Below are 22,974 nucleotides of genomic sequence, written 5' to 3' on the forward strand. Positions count from 1 at the left end.
CTCACATAATAAACTAAGCCTAAGTTGAAGTTCTGTCGAACGCAGGTTTGGAGGGAGGAAACGTCTTCATGACTAAAATGACTACTGCTTATGGACAGGCAAATTTCCGATACCATTTTCTGTTTTAATTTTGCAGAAAGATGTTTATTTACGAATGGAAGTATTGCATTCCTAGATGTTTGATTAGCTTGTTTGCATACGTATGTTATGGTAGGCTAATCCTATTTATTTATTTTTCAGATGGTTTTATGACCGAATTAGTTTACCTAGTATAAAGAATATTTCATTTTCGGTTTTATTTTGAGTCGATATATATACATATATATATAGCTGTATGGTGATTCTTGAACCATATTTATGGAACTTACTTATGTTGTTTTCGTTATTACACAATGAAGACTTGAGAAAACAAAGAAAGCAAAGATCATAAATTTATGATTTTTTTTTTTTAGGATATACAAAGAAACTCTAACGTTATTATAATGATGTCTAGTTGATATTTGAGTGATACTTAATTAATATTCTTGATATTTCGACTTTATTCCGCCGATATTTCATGGAATTTCAGTCACTTCAGTGACCTTTCAATAATTATTAAGCAATATTGAAACATTATTCCGCCGATATTTCTTGGAATTTCAGTCACTTCAGTGACCTTTCAATAATTATTAAGCAATATTGAAACATTATTCCGCCGATATTTCATGGAATTTCAGTCACTTCAGTGACCTTTCAATAATTATTAAGCAATATTGAGACATTATTCCGCCGATATTTCTTGGAATTTCAGTCACTTCAGTGACCTTTCAATAATTATTAAGCAATATTGGGACATTATTCCGCCGATATTTCATGGAATTTCAGTCACTTCAGTGACCTTTCAATAATTATTAAGCAATATTGAAACATTATTCCGCCGATATTTCATGGAATTTCAGTCACTTCAGTGACCTTTCAATAATTATTAAGCAATATTGAAACATTATTCCGCCGATATTTCATGGAATTTCAGTCACTTCAGTGACCTTTTCAATAATTATTACGCAATATTGAAACATTATTCCGCCGATATTTCTTGGAATTTCAGTCACTTCAGTGACCTTTCAATAATTATTAAGCAATATTGAGACATTATTCCGCCGATATTTCATGGAATTTCAGTCACTTCAGTGACCTTTTCAATAATTATTACGCAATATTGAAACATTATTCCGCCGATATTTCTTGGAATTTCAGTCACTTCAGTGACCTTTCAATAATTATTAAGCAATATTGAAACATTATTCCGCCGATATTTCATGGAATTTCAGTCACTTCAGTGACCTTTCAATAATTATTAAGCAATATTGAGACATTATTCCGCCGATATTTCTTGGAATTTCAGTCACTTCAGTGACCTTTCAATAATTATTAAGCAATATTGAGACATTATTCCGCCGATATTTCATGGAATTTCAGTCACTTCAGTGACCTTTCAATAATTATTAAGCAATATTGAAACATTATTCCGCCGATATTTCATGGAATTTCAGTCACTTCAGTGACCTTTTCAATAATTATTACGCAATATTGAAACATTATTCCGCCGATATTTCTTGGAATTTCAGTCACTTCAGTGACCTTTCAATAATTATTAAGCAATATTGAGACATTATTCCGCCGATATTTCATGGAATTTCAGTCACTTCAGTGACCTTTTCAATAATTATTACGCAATATTGAAACATTATTCCGCCGATATTTCTTGGAATTTCAGTCACTTCAGTGACCTTTCAATAATTATTAAGCAATATTGAGACATTATTCCGCCGATATTTCATGGAATTTCAGTCACTTCAGTGACCTTTCAATAATTATTAAGCAATATTGAAACATTATTCCGCCGATATTTCATGGAATTTCAGTCACTTCAGTGACCTTTCAATAATTATTAAGCAATATTGAAACATTATTCCGCCGATATTTCATGGAATTTCAGTCACTTCAGTGACCTTTCAATAATTATTAAGCAATATTGAAACATTATTCCGCCGATATTTCTTGGAATTTCAGTCACTTCAGTGACCTTTCAATAATTATTAAGCAATATTGAAACATTATTCCGCCGATATTTCATGGAATTTCAGTCACTTCAGTGACCTTTCAATAATTATTAAGCAATATTGAAACATTATTCCGCCGATATTTCATGGAATTTCAGTCACTTCAGTGACCTTTTCAATAATTATTACGCAATATTGAAACATTATTCCGCCGATATTTCTTGGAATTTCAGTCACTTCAGTGACCTTTCAATAATTATTAAGCTATATTGAGACATTATTCCGCCGATATTTCATGGAATTTCAGTCACTTCAGTGACCTTTCAATAATTATTAAGCAATATCGAGACATTATTCCGCCGATATTTCATGGAATTTCAGTCACTTCAGTGACCTTTCAATAATTATTAAGCAATATTGAAACATTATTCCGCCGATATTTCATGGAATTTCAGTCACTTCAGTGACCTTTCAATAATTATTAAGCAATATTGAAACATTATTCCGCCGATATTTCATGGAATTTCAGTCACTTCAGTGACCTTTCAATAATTATTAAGCTATATTGAAACATTATTCTGCCGATATTTCATGGAATTTCAGTCACTTCAGTGACCTTTCAATAATTATTAAGCAATATTGAAACATGATTTTCACCGATATTCCAAGGTGTTTCGACCATTCCAACGACATCTCGACAATATTTAGGGGATGTTTTACAAGGTTTTAATAACATTTCGATGAATTATTAGTATTTCAAAAATATTGAAACGAGATTGTAATGTTAATGTCAACAATTTTTTTTTTATATATGATAAGAAAATTATTGAATTGTATCTCAATTTGGAATTGGAATTCCTAAGAGTGTAACAGAATATGTAATTGTAATTATACTTCACTCCAAGTACAACGAATTTTTTTCAATAAAATAGGAGATAAGGATTTCAACTGGAATTCTTGTTATTTATTCAATTCATCATTGGAAGAGGTATTAGATGGAGTAATTATAAATAATCAATAGATAAAGTCAAAGATCTATTTTATTGTTGACTACAGTTAATTGGAATTGATTTTGCGGACGGATTTGGGGAAAAGGCTGTGCATTACTCAGTTGAGTCCACGATATATAAAAAGGTTAATTGAAATGAGTATCCCTGAAAGGTATTGTGCAGCGAACGAATATATGATTTGATGATAAAATATGGTTCTCATGTGTTATTCACCGAGATAAGCCAGTATCGATGTAGATAAATCAATGCACATGTTGGATGGGATGGAAGATACAAATGATTTTTTTTTGCAGATACAGATGATGGTAATATGATTTGGTCGCAGACCTAAGCTGATGTAATTATTTTATTCTTATCTGCGCGTCGTCCTTAATTTTTAGGAGATGATTATATTTATTTGTCCATCCAACATTTTATATTAGAGTATTAGCCGGAGTATTTGAGGCAGTGAGGGAAAAGGCACAATACGAATAATGTACCCCGTACGGTGCAACGTGAAGTTCTTACACGTCTTCGTTCCGTTGGCTTGACTGTTAACCCTTCCAAGGTTCTTGTCGCTCAAACATCTATCAAATTTCTTGGTCATATCCTCAGCTCACAGGGTGTCGCTGTTGATCCTGACCGTGTTTCCGCCATTCATAAAATTCCCCCTCCTCAGAATTTGAAACAATTGTGCTCCTTTTTAGGCATGGTGGGCTTTTATGCCAAATACATTCCTAATTTTTCTCAAATTTCAGAACCAATAAATTTCCTTAAAAGAAAAGGCGTTAAATTTCATTGGACTAATTCTCAACAAATTGCTTTTGATACCTTAAAATCCAAACTTTCTCATGCCCCCCTCTTGCAAATCCCCGATTTTTCCCTCCCCTTTGAACTTTCAACTGATGCCTCTAACGTCGCTCTTGGTGCTGTTTTACAACAAACTTGTAATGGCCAAACCTTACCCATTGCCTATTTTAGTCGTCTTTTATCTCCTGCAGAACGAAAATATTCTGTCTACGAAAGAGAAGCTCTGGGGCTTATTTTGGCTATTGAACATTTTGCCGAATACTTGGACCATCGCGAATTTGTAGTACAGACCGACAATCAAGCATTATCCTGGTTGCTTCATAATGCTCCTAAAATAGGTCGTACTGGTCGTTGGCTCCTTCGGTAATCTCGTTTTAAATTTTCACTTAAGTTTGTATCGGGTTTTCATAATTCAGTTGCTGATGCTTTATCCCGCCTTTTTGAAGATACTCAATCCCATGACTCTGAAATTGATTCTTTGCCTGTTAATGCTATTACCTCTATTTCCTCCCTTACTAATTTTCCCCTTTCTTTTCAGTCCTGTGTGGATCATCAGAAACAAGATCCGTATTGTCAACAGCTCATTCAAGACCTTTCTCTTCCAAATTACTCTGGTCCTTTTCGTTTGCAGAATCATCTTCTTATTTTTAAACCTACTCCACATGCTATTTCTCGCCTCGTTCTTCCTTCAAATTTACGTCCTATGATTTTTCAGTATTTCCATGGTTCCCCTGTTGGGGGCCACTTTGGGATGGCCAAAACTTATGGTCGTCTTGCCTCTTTATTTTTTTGGCCACAGATGAGAAAAGACATATATTCTTGGGTTCGTTTATGTGATTCTTGTCAAAAACATAAGCCACTCAACCACCAACCCTATGGGACATATGCCGCTTCTCTTGCCACTTATTCCGCTGAAAAATTCTATATTGATATTGTTGGCCCGTTAGTAAAATCCTCAAAAGCTAATGCTTATATATTCACTTTGCTCGACGGTTTCTCCAAGTTTCTTATTGTTCGTCCGTTACGAAATATTTCTTCCCAAATAATTATTAATTTATTATCCACTCAGATTTTTCCTATCGTTGGTCTTCCTAAAATATTAATTTCCGATAATGCCTCTATTTTTACTTCTAAGGCCTTTTATAATTTTTGTTTCTCTTACGGTATCAAGAAAGTTTTTACTTCCCCCTATCATCCTCAGGGTAACATTGTAGAACGTTACCATCGAAATCTCAAAACTTTTCTTTCTATTTTTCATTCTACTGACCATAAGTCTTGGGATTCCGAACTCCCCCATTTTGTTTTGGCATTAAATGCTACTATTAATTAATTAATCTTCATCCTAGGAGGGCTAAGAAAATACGGATGCCCTTCCTGACGGCATAAGTTGCCAGGATTTGAATCGCGGTATAGATCATTGTGTCTGACTTGCGTGTATGCAAGCTCACGCATATATATATATTTTTTTTGCTGAGATATGCTACTTCCGTTCGCCAGCTATAGCGGAAACTCGCAGTACTGCATCTATTTCGTCTTATAACTTGGAGGAGACAACATGTGTACATATAATTTATGATTTTTCACCCCCCTATTTTTTTAAAGAAAACATGTAAGTATTTAGTATCTCGCAACATTCTTATCCGTGTGTGTTTCGAGAAAAAAAGAGTAACGTGTATCAGTGTTCTAGTCGTGTTGCAATTACTAAGCGAGTGACGGAGCGAGTTGGCTACGCAGTGTGCTTTCTTGATTTTCGTATGACATATATCAGTGTATTTGCAATTACTAAGCGTCTTAGCACTGTGGTGAACGAGTTAGCTACGCGGTATAGATTTTTTTATTTTCACACTAAGCAAATAATTTGAAGTGTTGCCGAGTTAGCTATGCGATATGTGCACAGTGTGTTTTTGATTTTCGTACTAGGCAAGTGATAGGCGAGATAGCTATGCGATATGTGCACAGTGTGTGTTTTTGATTTTTTACACTAGGTAAATCATTGAAGTTGTACTTTTGCTCTGAACACATCAAACAATGTTCTAATCACATGCTGTATCGAGTACAGTGTTTGATTCTAGTCTTGCTATGTTTCAATCTAATGTTCTCAGAACAAAGATATCCCCTAACATGTTGTATCGGATCACATGTTAAGGTTAACAACATCGAGCGTAGTGTTCAATTCTAGTCTTGTTATGTTTCAATCTGATCTTCTTAGAACAAACGTATCCCCTGACATGTTGTATCGAGTACAGTGTTCGATTCTAGTCTTGTTATGTTTCAATTTGATCATCTTAGAACAAAGTTATCCCCTGACGTGTTGTATTGAGTACAGTGTTCAATTCTAGTTGTTCAGTGATCTGAACACATCAGACAATGTTCTAATCACATGTTGAAGTTAACAACATCGAGAACAGTGTTCGATTCTAGTTGTTTAGTGATCTGAACACATCAATCAATGTTCTGAATCACATGTTAAGGTTAACGACATCGAGTGCAGTGTTCGGTTCTAGTCTTGTTATGTTTCAATTTAATCTTCTTAGAACAAAGTTATCCCCTGACGTGCTGTATTGAGTACAGCGTTCAATTCTAGTCTTGTTATGTTTCAATCTGATCTTCTTAGAACAAAGATATCCCCTAATATGTTGTATTAAGTACAATGTTCGATTCTACTTATGTAGTGTTCTGAACACACCAAACAATGTTTTAATCACATGTTGAAGTTAACGACATCAAGTACAGTGTTCGATTCTAGTCTTGTTATGTTTCAATCTGATCTTAGAACAAGGGTATCCCCTGACATGTTGTATCGAGTACAGTGTTCAATTCTAGTCTTGATCACTTATTTTGTGTTCTGAACACATCAATCAATGTTCTGATCACATGTTGTAACGAGTACAGCGTTTGATTCTACTCTTCTTATGTTTCGCAAGTCTAAACATGTACAATAATGTTATCGCTGCACACGCTTGCCTTCACGATGCAGGTTTAAACTTGTTCGATATAAAGCTATGCCTTGACATAAGAGGCAGAGGAGGAGGAGGAGGAGGAGGTAGAGAAGGAGGAGGAGGAGAATGATAAGGTCTTAACAGCCTATGTATAGTCGCCATTGTTTAAAGATGACACCTGTCAAAATAATTTTTCAAATTATCCACCACCACATTTCAGCTAAAGAGGGCAGCAGGGTGCTCTGTTGATTAAGCGCATAGAATTTCAATTTGCTCTCCACTGCATGCATAACAGCAACCATTATCTTGCGCAGTAGCCTCTAAGCTAGCTTTCTTCATAAGAGTAGCCGCCATCTTGTGCGAGCACCCCCTAGGCTGTCTCATAAGGAGCTATGAATAGCCGCCATCTTGCGTCCGCCATCTTGCGCAAGCATCCTTAGGGGCGTCTCTAGCCATCTTGTGCAAGGACCCTTAAGCCGCCTCATAAGAGCAACCACCATCTTGCGCAAGCATCCCTAGGGTGTCTCATAAGGAGCCTTGTATAACCGCCATCTTGCGCAAGCATCCCAAGGGCGTCTCATAAGAACCTATGTATAGCGACCATCTTGCATAAGCACCTTTAAGGAGTCATGTATAGCCACCATCTTGTGCAATTAGCGTTGAGAGATGGCTGCTGTAGAATTTTTCTTTTTAAATTATCCGCCACCATATTTCAACTAAAGAGTGTAGCACTGAGGTTTGCGATGTAAGGTGGCGGATGACAGCTGACAAAGAGCGTGTGAGTTTGTTTACTAAACAAGATCACGTGGAATTTTTCAATTTGTCGCCACCACATTTCAAAGGTATCTAGCTAAAGATGGCAGCACGGTGCTCTCTTGATTAAAGATGGTGGATGACAGCTAACAGAACTTTTCAAATTGCCCGCTACTACAGAGAGCAGCACGGTGCTCTGTAGATTAAAGATGGCGGATGACAGCTGATGAAATTATACGCATGATAGCAGCACAGTGCTCTATTGATTAAAGATGGCGGATGACAGCTGTCAAAAAAGCACGTGGCTTTGTTTCCAAACAAGAACACATAGAATTTTTCAAATTGCCGCCACCACATTTCAAAGGTATCTAGCTAAAGAGTACAGCACTGAGGTTTGTGATGTAAGATGGCGGATGACAGCTGTCAAAAAGCACGTGAGTTTGTTTCCAAACAAGAGCACGTGGAATTTGCCACCGGCACAAAGAACGGTGCTCCCTGGATTAAAGATGCCGGCTGACAGCTGTCAGAAACGTACATGGGTTTGTTTCCAAACAAAAGCGCGTAGAATTTACCACCACCACATAGAGGGCAGCCCGGTGCTCTCTGGATTAAAGATGGCAGATGATAGCTGTCAAAAAAAGCGCATAGGTTTGTTTCCAAACAAGAGCATAAAGAATTTTTCAAATTGCCGCCACTACTTTTCAAAGGTATCTAGCTAAAGAGTGCAGCACTGAGGTTTGCGATGCAAGATGGCGGATGACAGCTGTGATGTACCACATTTCAAAGGTAAGTAGCTAAAGAGGGCAGCACGGTGCTCTCTGGATTAAAGATGGCGGATGATAGCTGTCAAAAAAAGTGCATAGTTTTGTTTCCAAACAAGAGCATAAAGAATTTTTCAAATTGCCGCCACTACATTTCAAAGGTATCTAGCTAAAGAGTGCAGCACTGAGGTTTGCGATGCAAGATGGCGGATGACAGCTGTGACGTACCACATTTCAAAGGTAAGTAGATAAAGAGGGCAGCACTGTGCTCTATGGAATAAAGATGGCGGATGACAGGTGCACGTGGATTTGTTTATCTCACGCTAGTGACGTTAAGTTGGTAGCACTAAGGTTTAGGCCCGCCAAGATGGCAGCACTACCAATGACAGGTGACGAATTTGCAGCTACTGCGATAAAGAGGGCAGCATGGTGCTCTGTAGTTTAAAGATGGCGGATGACAGCTGTTAAAAAAGCACGTGGCTGTCAAAAAACATGTGGATTTGTTTATCTCGCGCTACTGAGGTTAAGTTGGTAACACTAAGGTTTAGGCCCGTCAAGATGGCAGCACTGAGGTTAGCAATACGTTGTTGTCTGTCCAAAAGCACGTGGCTATCAAAAAACACGTGGATTTTTTTACCTCGCGCTAGTTAGGTTAAGTTGGTACTACTCAGGTTTAGGCCCGTCAAGATGGCAGTACTGAGGATAGCGATGCGTTGTTGTCGATGACAGCTGTCAAAAAGCACGTGGCTTTGTTTACAAATTCAAATCTCGCGCCAAAATTCAAATTTCCCACCAAAATGCAGCCGTGCAGCACACAACATATCATATTCTATAACATAAAAGAAGCCCTCACGCTATCACCAGAACAAATGTACATTCGCTAACATTGATATAATTTAAACCTTACTTCAAGATGTACGGCATATCAAATGAAATTCAGCTCATAATAGGCACCATTTAACTTAATAATGGCACGCGCAGTTCTTCACAACAACATCTCTATATCAAGATAACTCCATCACCTGCATACTAGCAGTAGTTAAGGAACATTAGAACGAATGAAAAACAATTATAAGCCTCAACTTTAGCATATATACACCGTGTACTTACCAATTTACAAGTACAATGCAGCAAAAACAAATAGTACAAATTAGAACAAAAAAATTGGACCCATTTTACTTGTTTTTACCATTTCATCCATTTTTAACCGGCCTGTTACATCGGGTCTAAAGCTTTTTATGTATATACATTCTTGAAGACGATAAATGCTGTAAATATGTAACAATTTTACAAACACTAGTGTAAACAAGTGTAAACTTCATTTGATGTTTAATAGATTAGGCACAATGAGGTGAATGCCTCACATAACGTACTTTTCAAGCCAAAGAATAAGATCCATTTACTATTTTAATAAGCAACTTTTTCATGTTTGGTTTAATTGGGTCAGTTGTATGAAGGTGTAATGTTTCACGTATGATGTTTTTGAAACCAATTTAATGTGTGTCAGCTGAGGATGACCCCATTGGGGTTGAAACCGGTACTGACTGAATTTACTGCATTATAGTAAATAAATATTGTATTGATAAGGTGGAGGCTTCTAAATTATTTTTATGTTATAGTAGCAATCAATACGGAAATGAAGCTAATAGATTATGAATGACAATATTGTTCGGTGCCTACGAATTTATTATATGAACCACGTTTTTTTCGTCAACTGTCGGCATTCTTCATACTTGCATTCTTAATTCATCAATACGGACAATGAAGCTGATAGATTATAGTATCGCCAGTGTCCGCGGATTCTGTTTTTCCGCACACTGCCTGTTGCGTGATATTACGGCGTTCCTTAAAAGGTTGAATACAAAAGAATTCCGATTTCATTCAACTTAGCAATCATGAAGCGCACTGTAGACCCACCGAAGTGAGTGTAAGTGCGGAAAGCTACCGGGTACCCCTCCACGTTCCGGAACACGCGTTCTATTATGACGCGGATAAATTTTGAGTTGAAATTACTCTGTAACATACTATTGTTTTAAAATATAAAGGCAGTTTTGAATTAAAAGTCTGAATTTCAGTAATGGGGCCAACATTGTACTTCGAATTACGAATTATCTGTATTTCGAATTAAACAATTTAAATAACATGCAAAACTGTATCTTGTGTTTCCGGGAACGAGAGCTTCTGTAATTAGGCGGGATTTTGAATGAACTGATTTCGAATTATCGAGGTTCTACTGTATATATGTTTTTTACAAATTGCATTACATCGCATGGGGTCAGGGATGAAATGAATGAAGCCCCCTCTTGCGGTGAGGATAGGAATTGTGCCAGCTGCCGAAGCCTATAGCAATCCTCTGGGGCAATGATGAATGACAGAGATGAAATGAAATGATATTAGAGTGTGTTGCTGGAATGAAAGATGACAGGGAAAACTGGAGTAGCTGGAGAAAAACCTGTACTGCCTCCACTTTGTTGAGCACAAATTTCACATGGAATGACCGGGATTTGAACCACAGAACCCAGCGGTGAGAGGCGGACGTGCTGCCGCCTGAGCCATGGAGGCTACACAAAATAACTCAGGTCTCAGAAGGAAATATTTAAGCTGTGCTTATCTCAGCCTTAAACCTGTAGCAGTAGCTGCCAAATCTGTACTAAGTACTCAACATGTGATCAACAGCAGCTTGAACCTAGATTACAGAATGGCATACACAATTTTGTACGGATCTCATTGCCCAAGGCATCAGGTAACAATACTAAATATTTTAGACTACTGACAAGCTACTTCAAACTCCTTTTAATATATGTAACACAAAATGTAAAATCCACATAGCATTGCGAAGATGGTATAAGGGAAAGGACAGTTTCTCATAATAGAAGAAACCTTACTCACATCACCACCTCTTTCTTCCTTCGGCCAAACTGGCTCTTCCTTGATAGTTATTTCCTCCATTAGCTTTTGTTTTACATTATACTGTATAGGACAAGTCAAAGGAAAGCAATAAATCTGCAACTACTGAATATACAAATCTGGTATAGGTTACATTTTTCCTTTATCTCACTTTATAACATCTGCATTCATAACATTTCTGTCCCTCTATCACTTGATGATTTTCGCTCTTATACCTACTTACACAATTTCATACAATAAATCAGCCATTCTTTTATATACATTTCCATGAGGCCTTCTGTCTCCAACTAAACTCTTGCACTTCCTTTAGTTACTGTTAAAGAATAATTTGTTGAATATCGCGTCAGTAGATGTAGAGTGGGTTGTTGTCCCGTATGCTCTGTACTCTGACCGGCCAACCAAGCAGAGGAAAGTTGGCCACGGATCTACCGTGGCTCCACGCCTCTGCGTTCGGGAGATGGGCCTGGGGCACGGTGCCGGACTTCATGCCTGGCTCCACCTGTCGGCTGTCCTGAGAATGGTTTTCCGTGGTTTTCCATTCTCCTGCACTCAGGCGAATGCCAGGACAGTTCGTAGTATAGGTCACGGCCGCCCACCCCCTCACCTTCTCTGCAAATCTCCTTCACCGTAGCAAATCTCCCGGCCTGAGAGACGGTGTCACTGTCTAGGAGGCCCACCTCCCCCTTCAGGGGAGGAATGAAAGCGTTTAGTAGTAGTAGTAGTAGTAGTAGTAGTAGTAGTAGTAGTAGTAGTAGTAGTTGAATAACGTAACTTACCTGACTGCTCTCCACAGATTCTACCTTGATAGGTTCAGTCTTAAATGTGATATCTTCCAGGGGATCTTCCAGTGCTGATGCTTCATCCTGCATTAATACATCAGATTTAATCAAGAGTAACAAACAGAGAAAAAATGCACTTTGATAATAAGTTGCCATAAAAAACACAAAGGAAGATATGGTTTCCTAAGAGAAAATTTAGCTGTATTGATGTCCACACCACTGTCAATCAACTAGTGCACAAGTTTCTTTTCGTCTGTGTCAGTACAATGTAAAGCCACTAGCAAAAAAAACAACAAAAAACAAAAAAACAAGTTTCTCATACTAGAAGAAGCCTTACTCACATCATCACCTTTTTCTTCCTTCGGCCAAACGGGTTCTTCCTTGATAGTTATTTCCTCCATCAGATATACCTAAGAGAAAATATACCAAATTAGAACTTTATTCATACAGTACCAAGAAAGAGGTGAAGATATAATAGGGCTCTCTTGATGAAGAACAGTGGGATATAATAACTTGAATAAGTGTAGCATTCTCAACACCGGCTTCAAACATGGCTACTATAATTTCTACTTTAATCCAATCAAAATAATAATAATAATAATAATAATAATAATAATAATAATAATAATCATCATATTAACAATTGTATTGGCATGTGGCCTCTGGTCTCATATTTGTTGTTTACCTGACAGGATTAATTGAACACGAGCCATATAGCAACCAACAGTGATCCGTGTTCCAGTCTTGTGCTGGCAATATGAAAGACGCGATGTGAGCTTCCGCAAGTTACTTGCATCGATAGAAACCATTCCTAATTTGTGCAGGTGGAAAGTGAAATTTGGTAAGTAGTGCATCAAACACACACACACATACACGCTTATTTCTCTGAATTCTAAATTGTGAAGATGGAATGAATACCCAGCCCCCTAGCCAGAAGAATTAATGAACAAAAGATAAAAACCCCAAACTGGCTGAGAATAGAACCCAGGACCCTTTGGATCAATGGCCAGTATGTTAACAATTTAGCAATGGAGCCAAACCAATGAAGAGATACGTCTGCACAGCCATTGGCAAGATTGAATGGTTCCACAAAAAGAAATATAAGAGGAAGTAAGGTGAGGATGGTTTGGAGATCAAATAAAATTATTTGTTACAGATGATCCTACACAACAAGAGATTAGCAAATGAATGTCTGCCCTTTTCTACATCCGATCAGCCACCACACCATATCTCTTACTTCTCTGTTTGAAAGCCTTTCTTTCCTCCTGACATATTTCAGATATTTTCACATAATTCAATAATGTTAATTCATTCTCGCGTTCTACCATAATCATCTGCTTCTCAACATCTTTCACTCTAATCATTATTCTCTTGCTGAATTTATCTCTGTTCTGAATCTCTGTAACTCCAGTAGTCCCCGTCCATATTCTGATGAGCATCCTTTTAACTTTCATTAGCCTACAATCAACATCTAGATGCTTCATCTGGTGTTGATATGTTAAATTTGATATTTCCCTTCCATCTCCCTTTTTAATCTTCATGAACATTTTATTAGTTTCTAACTATATCAGCTTGAATGCTTACATCTTTATATACTCTTTTAACTCTGCTACTGGCTATACATTCTGGAAGATTATTTTGCAGAATTCATTACTTATTACATCTAATTATTTTCTACCTATTTCAATACCCCATGTTTTTGTCCCATACAATGAATGCTCTTGATGTCAACAGCACATTTAACATATTTTTATGAAATTCTTGTCCTGTACTTGGCATCTTCCTTTCCAAACAGCTTGTGCTTGATAAAGCAGCCAACCCTTTCATTTTAGCACTTCTTAACAGAGACATCATTAGTAATGAGTAATGCTGTAATTAAAGAAACCATGGAATGTAACACTACATTTTGCCTACTTCTAGAGACAAACGATTTGTAAATGCAATAGGCAATACCTCTGGCAAACAGTTTAGCCCCTGGGAATGTTTTTATTATATTTTACATTTTTTTGTCTTTGATCATATTCAGAGTTTATATTTTCTCCTTTTCCTAAATAGTAATCATCCTCATCTTCACTGCTCTCTGAATCAAAAGTTGTTGCAGGGGTGGGGGGAGTCCTCTGCAGGAATAAATATGGAAGATAAATTTGTCAGTGCTCTAAGTTAATTTTATACTATGAAACAGTTACTGATGCACTGTTTACAACAGTGTGAGTGTCGGAGTGTTAAATTGCGTACGTATGAAAGTTACTAAGGACTAACCGCAGTGTCATCAGATGCAGGCTGAATAAATATGGATCGATGAGGTTCAAACAGTGTTCGCAGTTTATGCAACAGAACTTTCTTAACCTTGTTCTAGCCAACTGCTGTAAATCGAAAAAAGATACATCTATTGTTTTCCAGCTCTGATAGCATTTCTTAAAACATCTCAATAGGAACAGGAGCAATAGGAATGTTATTAGCCTTGTCCAAGTTGAAACAAAAGCCTATATCTCAACTGAAATCACAGACCTTATTCAATGTGTTTACATAATTCCTCATGCATCGATCTCTCTCACATGTAGGACAAGAGCCGAAATCATTCTTATTTCAGTCTGTCCTTCCTTGCTTTCCTATATGTCACTCATAAAAGTTGAAGCTCCCATATTAGGCAACTTAATGAATACAGAAACAAGACACAGAGTTTCTACAAAGACATGTGGGACCTGTGGCAACATCCTAGTGCTTTTTATTTAACGTGAACATTTCAATGCTGAAGAAGCCTAAAAATGATATGTATGACAGTGACAAAGTTTCGTTGCTTGGTGCCATATTCAAGAAATTTTTACTCTTTGAGTACGGTATTGTACTTTAAAAAAAAAAAAAAAAATATTTTGACATATCTCTTATGGCTGGGGGTCATCTGAAAATCTGCGTCACAAAATTAGCAATACAAATTGTGTGTCACAATGTTACCTAGCAACCTTACAGGCTTTGATATCAAGTACTGATGGATAACTATCACTGAAAAGCATAATATCAAAGAGGAGTGTAGAGTAAGATGGTCGATGTGATCTTGCAGGATGTGATGGATGGCCATGATAGAGAGACGCATAGGAGGTTCTTTTATGAATGAAGCCTCATCTTGTCAAAACCAATTATTTCATTCGTGCTAGTTCCATAGGCTGTAACTCAGTTTGCCCCTTTCCGTGCACTGTACATTCCAAATTCCATACAGACGTCTCTCAGAAACGATTCATTAGAATCAAATAAAGTAATTGTTATCATTTTAGTTTCATTTATTCAAAGACATATTTTGATCATTCAATTTTCCCAAAGGGGAATTTGACACCATTCTCAATTACTGACTTACAGTCAGTAAAATAGTTTGAAATGAGTAAGTACCAACCCAAATCGTACTTTGTAAACAGAGAGTTATCATGCTTTTTAGGCAGCCTGGGATTCTACTGATTCTCTATATGAGAATCTCCTTTTTATACAACTGGTTGTCTGGCAACAACGGGCTCGAACTTTCAATCTCGGGGTTCAGCGGCTAGCACGCTACCGATGTGCCAACTGGACATTCATTGTGAAACTCTACATGGCATCATCCCCATCTCAAACTAAACGTCCCTCTGAGCACTTAGAATGAGATGTGATCTATTTAACATTCATTGTGACAACAGGACCTTCATACTTTATACGCAGGTTTATGGATATAATAATGAGATGATAACGGTCTACTTTGAACAGCAGCCTCAAATATGCTTTGCAGTGTGTAATTCAGTACAAATGAAACAGTCAGCAATGAAGGGGCAAAGAGACCGCCAGGGAAGATGGTGCGAGTGAGACAGACTTGTCTAGCAATAGAGGTGAAGGTGCACGTACGCTACTGATGGCCATAAACTGCAGCGCTTGATCTTGTCAATCAGTCATAAGGGAAATTGCTCTCAATCTGGGGAAGGTCAAGGGATTATTCAATAAATTATAGCAACCTTTGTGTGTGAATGCTTGCTTTCAGTATTGAAACTAAATAAAGCAACACTTCGGGCAGGCATTTCATCTGAAAATTGGAGAAGTTGTTTATGCTTGTCTGAAAAACGTTCATTTGTGCCTCATTTTAACACAATTGCTTACACACAAGAACAAGCTTAATTAAAAAGAAAACTGCAATTTATATTTTGTATATTAGCAGACATGTGCTAGTGCATGTGTAAAAGTAGATGTTTGTTTTCCAATTAAAAAACAAATGAATATCCATTGTATTTAGTCTATTAGTCAATATATTTTATGTATGGTATATGGCACAGTTATGCTTTTCTCTTTTTGTACAAAACAAATTATGCTTAGCAGTTTACTGTGTCAAACAGTTCAAAATTACAATCAACATAATTTTTATGTCAAATTATTTGTTGTTCTTTCGTAGCCCTTCCCTTCACGTGACACGCAATATGATTTAAAATTGACAAGCTTAATATTTTATGAACAATAATATTGGAATTCTCGTAACTTCTACTGAAAAATTAATGACACGTATCATATAAAGTAGTGATAGGCATGGAGACTTCCCACTGAGTGAAGAAATGGGGAAGTGGAGACGGATGGCTATGAAGGGGGAACTGTACTGGTGAGTGGTTCTGAGTCACACACTTTATGGGCCTCTACAAATTGTGCGGAATTCTTGATGCCGCTGACTTAGAGCGAATACTAGTCCCTCAGTCTGCTTCGATGTGTGAACAGTAGTTGGAGTCTTTGCGAAAGCAAAGAGGCTACCAGGATGAGGAAGTGGCTATTGAGAATGCTCTTGTATTATTTTAGTGATAAAGTAGTTAAAACCAATTGAAATTGATTAATTTTGTGTGTGTATGTGTGATCCATTTAGTGCTATTTATACTTTGACATTTAGTGCTTATTACTAGAAATTAAGAGCAGCGATATTTATTTACATTTTATATCAAGTAGTGCAGTTGGTGTTTGGAAGATCAGGTGTTGTAGGTGTACTAGGCTAGCTAGGCACCCTTTTGTTTAGAATTTAGGTTTAGGAAATAATTTAGGTAATAATATTAACTTTTTAAAATGGAAGTATCTGTAGGTTTGTAGTTATAATACTTACAAAGACAGGTTATTATAAGGAGTTGTAACTTCCTCAGCTTTTAATAATTGTGCAGATAACAGACACAATATTTCGTATAGGTATCTCTTCAAACTATCATGTACGTAATAATTTATTTAATTAAATAAAACAATACACCTGTAAAATGTGATTTTAAATAGAAGTAGTCAAGGGGAATATAAATTACTTAACAGTCTTTGGATTACTGATGACTGTTTGCTATATTCCAACAAGAACAAAGAGTATAGGATAGCTGAGAAAGTAAACATAAAAATCAGCTGATTACTGTATTCTGATTATTTGTGGTTTTAAGACCCTGGCGTACTTTGCACCTTCGATTATGTATTTATTTTTTTACAAATTCCTTTTATGTCAGACCAACATAGATAGTTCTTATGGTAATGATGGGACAGAAATAGATAGTGGGAATAAAGCTGCCGTGGCCTTAATTAAGCTAGAGCCCCGGCATCTGCTTGGTGTGAAAACGGGAAACTACAGAAAACTATCTTTAGGGCTGCTGAGAGCGGGGAGGTTCAAACCCATTATCTACTGAATACTAAGCGACTACAGCTTCCGAGGTCGGTCTTCGATTATTCATCGAGTAAAAGTTATGATGAAATTCCTATATCCTAATAAATGCACTTCAAGTTCTCAGCATAGTTTCGACAGAAGTTTTGAGAAATTATTGTAGACATCCTCTTATTTTTCAGTATTTAACCCTGACAATTACACCATACGATTTTCTGATGTGTTGTGCGAATGAATGCCATCTAGTCCTCATAAGGAGGGGAGAGTTATTCCCTCCACCACCTCTATTCCTTGGTCATTCTGTCTGGTAACTTTGATGTAACTTTAAATAATAGGCTTTGAGTGGCACGTCTTCGAGACGTGTGGTGTAACTAAAGCGATATTTATAGACGTGTTACTGTCAGGGTTAAGGACAGATATAATCTCCATTCTGTATAATAGGGAAAATAATACTAATCTACCAATATTGTAATAATAACATAAACACATTTCAGTTGAGAATTGTAGTGTAGATATTATATTATATAGTAACCTGCCTGTTATATTTGTGTATTTATTTGTAAGGTTTTAAATATTTCAGCATTTAGCTAAATGGTAGTTTTATTTTCCATTAGAGCATAGTAGGATAAAATAGTAATGCAATAATAATAATAATAATAATAATAATAATAATAATAATAATAATAATAATAATAATAATAATAATAATAATAATAATAATAATAATAATAATAATAATAATAATAATAATAATAAGTCTACGCATTTAGCTTTATTGTTAATATTCAAGTAGTTCTTAAAATTTCAAATTAAATTGCAATTTCCAATTCTGTTTGCACTTAGTAATAACTTACTGTAATTAGAATAAGTCTGACTGCAATTTAAAAGTGATTGTAGTGTAGTTATTTTATTAGATATTAGTGAGCTTATTTTATTATTGTTAAATAATTGTATAGTAGAAGTATCTCTCTAGAAAATCTCTTATTAGAATTCTGTTGTTGTAATTCAGACAGAGTTAACTGCAGTTTAGAATTGTGTAATTCTTCTCTATTCCTTTCAATATTCAGTAATTACGAACAGTTTTCATTCTCTTAGGGCAGTGTCAGATAAAAATATAATAATATGATACGACTAAGTAGTGTACTAATTACCATAATGTAATGTGATCTTTGTTACTATCGTACACAAAATTTCCCTCCTTTGATTTTTTTTGCACAGAATGTTACTTTATCTTTGCTTTTTCATTATTCCATAAATAATGGGTAAGGAATGCAGGTGTAGGAACTGTGGGTTTGGCCAGGCATTATGGAGTATGAGAGAGGAGTTGGAGAGTTTGAGGGAGATAATTAGATTTCTCTCAGAGAACATGAAAGAAGGTAGGCCTCCCTCAAACAATGTACAGGATATGGTAGCTGTACAAGAGGTACAGGAAGGAAAGAGGGGAACTGTAGAAGACATATAGTCTAATGTTTTAAGGGGAAGGACACTGCAGGATAAGGGCTCTGGCAGCAGAATTCAAGACAGGTGTCTGTGAGAAATTGGTATGAGTCACTGCAGGCAGAACAGAGGAAAGATGAGGAAAATGGAACTGTTGCTGTGGAGAGTGGAAGAATGAGGAAAGGAAAATGTAGGACAGGGAAAGTAGAGTAAAGGGAAATTTACAGTAGAAGATAAGAAAAGAAAGATGGAACAAGGTCATGAGAGGGAGAAAAAGGAGGAGGAAGTAGCTTCTACACCAATCAGAAAAGATAGCAGAGACCAAGATGGGAGGGGATCAAATGAGGTGGGTAGGCTTGAGGCTCTGGTCATGAGAGATTCTACTGAGAGACATGTATGGAAAGTGTGTGAGGAAAGGGAACCAGGGTAGTGTTATTCAGGAATGAGTTTAAGACAAATGTTACGGAAAGTAAAAGAAAAGGAGAGGGGAAAGGAGAAAGTGGTAGTATTTCATGTATAAGTACCAACACAGTTGGGGTTGTGTGGATCTGGCAAATGCAGCACAGGTGAAGCTTAAGGAAGCAGAGATTGTTATCATTGGAATAATGTGAAGGAGGGATACTGACTGAAGGGTAATTGGGGAATTAAATGAGGCCATGGAGTGGGTACTTGGGAAACTCAGAGATTTCTAGCTTATTAGGCAGTACTATATGACCAATAAACAGGCAAGAGGGAATTTTAAAAAAGTAACCATGATTGGTGGAAAATGGTAAATAAAAATGTAAACTGACTGTAGGATGGTCATAAAGCAATTGTTCAGGAATGTGAAGAGAATAAGAAGGAGGTGCAGGCTCAATCAATCACTACTGATCTGCATTTAGGGCAGTACCCAAGTGGCAGATTCCCTATCTGTTGTTTTCATAGCCTTTTCCTTAAACGATTTCAAAGAAATAGGAAATTTATTGAAAATCTCCCTTGTTAAGTTATTCCAATAACTAACTCCCCTTCCTATAAATAAATATTTGCCCCAATTTCCTCTTGAATTCCAACTTTATCTTCATATTGTGATCTTTCCTACGTTTAAAGACACCACTCTTACTTATTCGTCTACTGTCATTCCACAGTATCTCTCCGCTAACAGTTCGGAACATACCACTTAATAACATTAAAATCTAATTTTTATTAGAATACTGTCCACCTTAATATACAGAGACCAGTACTTCAGATATGGTATGTATGTATGTATGTATGTATGTATGTATGTATGTATGTATGTATGTATGTATGTTTGTTCAGTCCGTCAGCGATTCCGCTGGTGGGATCCTCAATAGCTCTGCCATCAGCTGTCATAGATGGCCTAGGCATCTCTGAAGAGGCGTACGAAGGAAATGAGGAGTAAGGTAGTTCCCATTGCTTTCTTCACTGAGCCAGAGTTGCTATTACATATCAGTCTGCCAAGCCCTCTGAAATGCATACACCAACCGACCCTATGAGCAACGTTTTCACACCATTCATAGCAGGGACTGGCTGCATAAGGTTTGGCATTACTAGCATCGCTCATACCTCAGTCACTTTCATATTGTTAAAGCCAAGGATAAGACAGAGACAGATCTATGAAAGTAACAAAATTGCTCTAGCCTATACCAGAAGACATAGTGCACTGTAAACACTAGGTCCTTCCAGCAAAGGCATTCAGATATGGTACTATATCCCAACCCATTGTCTTTAGCATATCCCCAGTAATCTTATCAATTCCAGCCACTCTTCTACTTTTCAACGTTTGTACCTTATTGTAAATGTCACCCCCCATGACCACATATATTGTATTGAAAAGATGGACTTTTCAAATAAAACTTAGATTTTAATGTTACTTTGAAGCTCAATACGGACCAAAAAATGAGAATTAAACCACTTAGTCGAGCAGTTCGTCTTGTTTCTCCTAAGTCTTCCCAGCCCAAACTTTGCAACAATTCTGTAACGCTACTCTTTTGTTGGAAATCACCCAGAACAATCGAGCTGCTTTTCTTCGGATTTTTTCTGGTTCTTGAATCAAGTAATCCTGGTTAGGGTCCCTTACACTGAAGCCGCACTCTAGTTGGGGTCTTACCAGAGATTTGTATGCCCACTCTTTTACATCCTTACTACAAACTCTAAACACCCTCATAAACATGTGCAGTGATCTGTACCCTTTATTTACAATTCCATTTATGTGATTACCCCAATGAAGATCTTTCCTTATATTAACACCTAGATACTTACAATGACCCCCAAAAGGAACTTTCACCCCATCAACACAGTAATTAAAACTGAGAGGACATTTCCTATTTGTGAAACTCACAACCTGACTCTTAACCCCGTTTATCATCATACCATTGCCTGCTGTCCATCTCACAATGTTATCAAGGTCATTTTGCAGTTGCTCACAATCTGGTAACTAATTTATTACTCTATACAGAATAACATCATCTGCAAAATGCCTTATTTCTGATTCCTCTTCTATACTCATATCATTTACATATAAGAAAACATAAAGGTCCAATAATACCTACTGCTTTGAGGAATTCCTCTCTTAATTATTAAAGGGTCAGATAAAGCTTCACCTACTCTAATTCTCTGAGATCTATTATCTAGAAATATAGCCACCCATTCAGTCACTCTTTTGTCTAGTCCAATTGCACTCATTTTTGCCAGTAGTCTCCCATGACCCACCCTATCAAATGCTTTAGACAAGTCAATCGTGATACAGTCAATTTGACCTCCTGAATCCAGGATATCTGCTATATCTTGCTGGAATCCTACAAGTTGAGCTACAGTGGAATAACCTTTCCTAAACCCAAACTGCCTTCTATCAAACCAGTTATTAATTTCGCAAACACGTCTAATATAATCGGAAAGAATGTCTTCCCAAAGCTATGACGGAAGAAACGTGCGCGAAACCCCCTTCCTAAACCTTTTGAACTGGAATACAAACATTGAAATTTGTGTCCCTAGGCTTTTTGCCAATGAACTTCTTCTCTGTTTATTGTTTAATGTGGTCAACCTTTCCACATTCAAATTCTCTACATGTGTATTGAGGCACATACCTCTTTAATGAACTTAATACGTATTTGTCCTCGTCCTGTATCTGGTCTGTTCTGCCCTCTATGACCTAGTACAGTAATTACTGGTGACTCTCTGCCTCTACTGTCCAACCAACCAGCACTTGGCTTGTTAAAAGTCCTGTAAATGCACTCTGGTAAGCTTGGGGAAGTTACTGACTTCCAGTTCAGCAGCCATGAAGTCCGGATGTAGTGTGTGGCCTCGCAGCATACTAGCTTGGGCCTGGGATATGAATCCAGGGTAGATTTGCTATTTTCAATGGGTATTTTTGCCCCATCAACCTTGTGACTTCATCTTATTACCTTCCTTCCTTTTTTTTTTTTTTTTTTTTTTTACTATTGGTGAATAATTTGGAATCTCAACTCAATTCATCTAATGGAAGTGTAGTGAGGTTTGTGACTATGTGCTTCGCTGGTAAACCAACTAAACTGTATGTCAATGCACTCCTTTATCATTTATTGAAATTAATTTCAAATCCATGTATTCGCCTTCAAGAAAAGTGTTTTTAGAAGAAGAAAAAAGATCATCTGATTTGTGCGCAGCAGATATAAACATTCAAAATCGATGCCATGTCTTAAAGTAGTTCATTTCCTAGCCTCATATTTGTATAAATAACTGGTCTACTGCTGCCTCTGTGGATCCGTGGTAGAGTGTCGGCCTCCGGATCCCAAGATAGTGGGTTCAAACCCGGCAGAGGTAGTCGGATTTCTGAAGGGCGGAAAAAAGTCCATTCGACATTCCATGTCGTACCATGTCGGCATGTAAAACATCTCTGGTGATACATTTGGTATTTACCCGACTAAATTAATTAAATCTCAGCCATAGACGCCCAAGAGAGATC

The 22,974-nt window shown here is 37.0% G+C and overlaps 1 protein-coding gene across 1 annotated transcript in view; it reads right to left on the bottom strand.

Annotated features, from left to right (window-relative positions):
* Positions 1-22,974, bottom strand: part of LOC136882317 (zinc finger protein OZF) — a 112,125-nt gene that overhangs the window by 56,121 nt on the left and 33,030 nt on the right. The window contains exons 2-3 of the mRNA XM_068229569.1: positions 12,322-12,390; positions 11,978-12,064 (exon numbers count right to left, since the gene is read on the bottom strand). Coding sequence (XP_068085670.1) covers positions 11,978-12,064; positions 12,322-12,381 — 147 coding nt within the window. The 5' untranslated portion in view covers positions 12,382-12,390. The remainder of the gene's footprint in view (positions 1-11,977; positions 12,065-12,321; positions 12,391-22,974) is intronic.

Source organism: Anabrus simplex, chromosome 1, assembly GCF_040414725.1.
Source record: "Anabrus simplex isolate iqAnaSimp1 chromosome 1, ASM4041472v1, whole genome shotgun sequence".
In the NCBI taxonomy this organism is placed as follows: domain Eukaryota; kingdom Metazoa; phylum Arthropoda; class Insecta; order Orthoptera; family Tettigoniidae; genus Anabrus; species Anabrus simplex.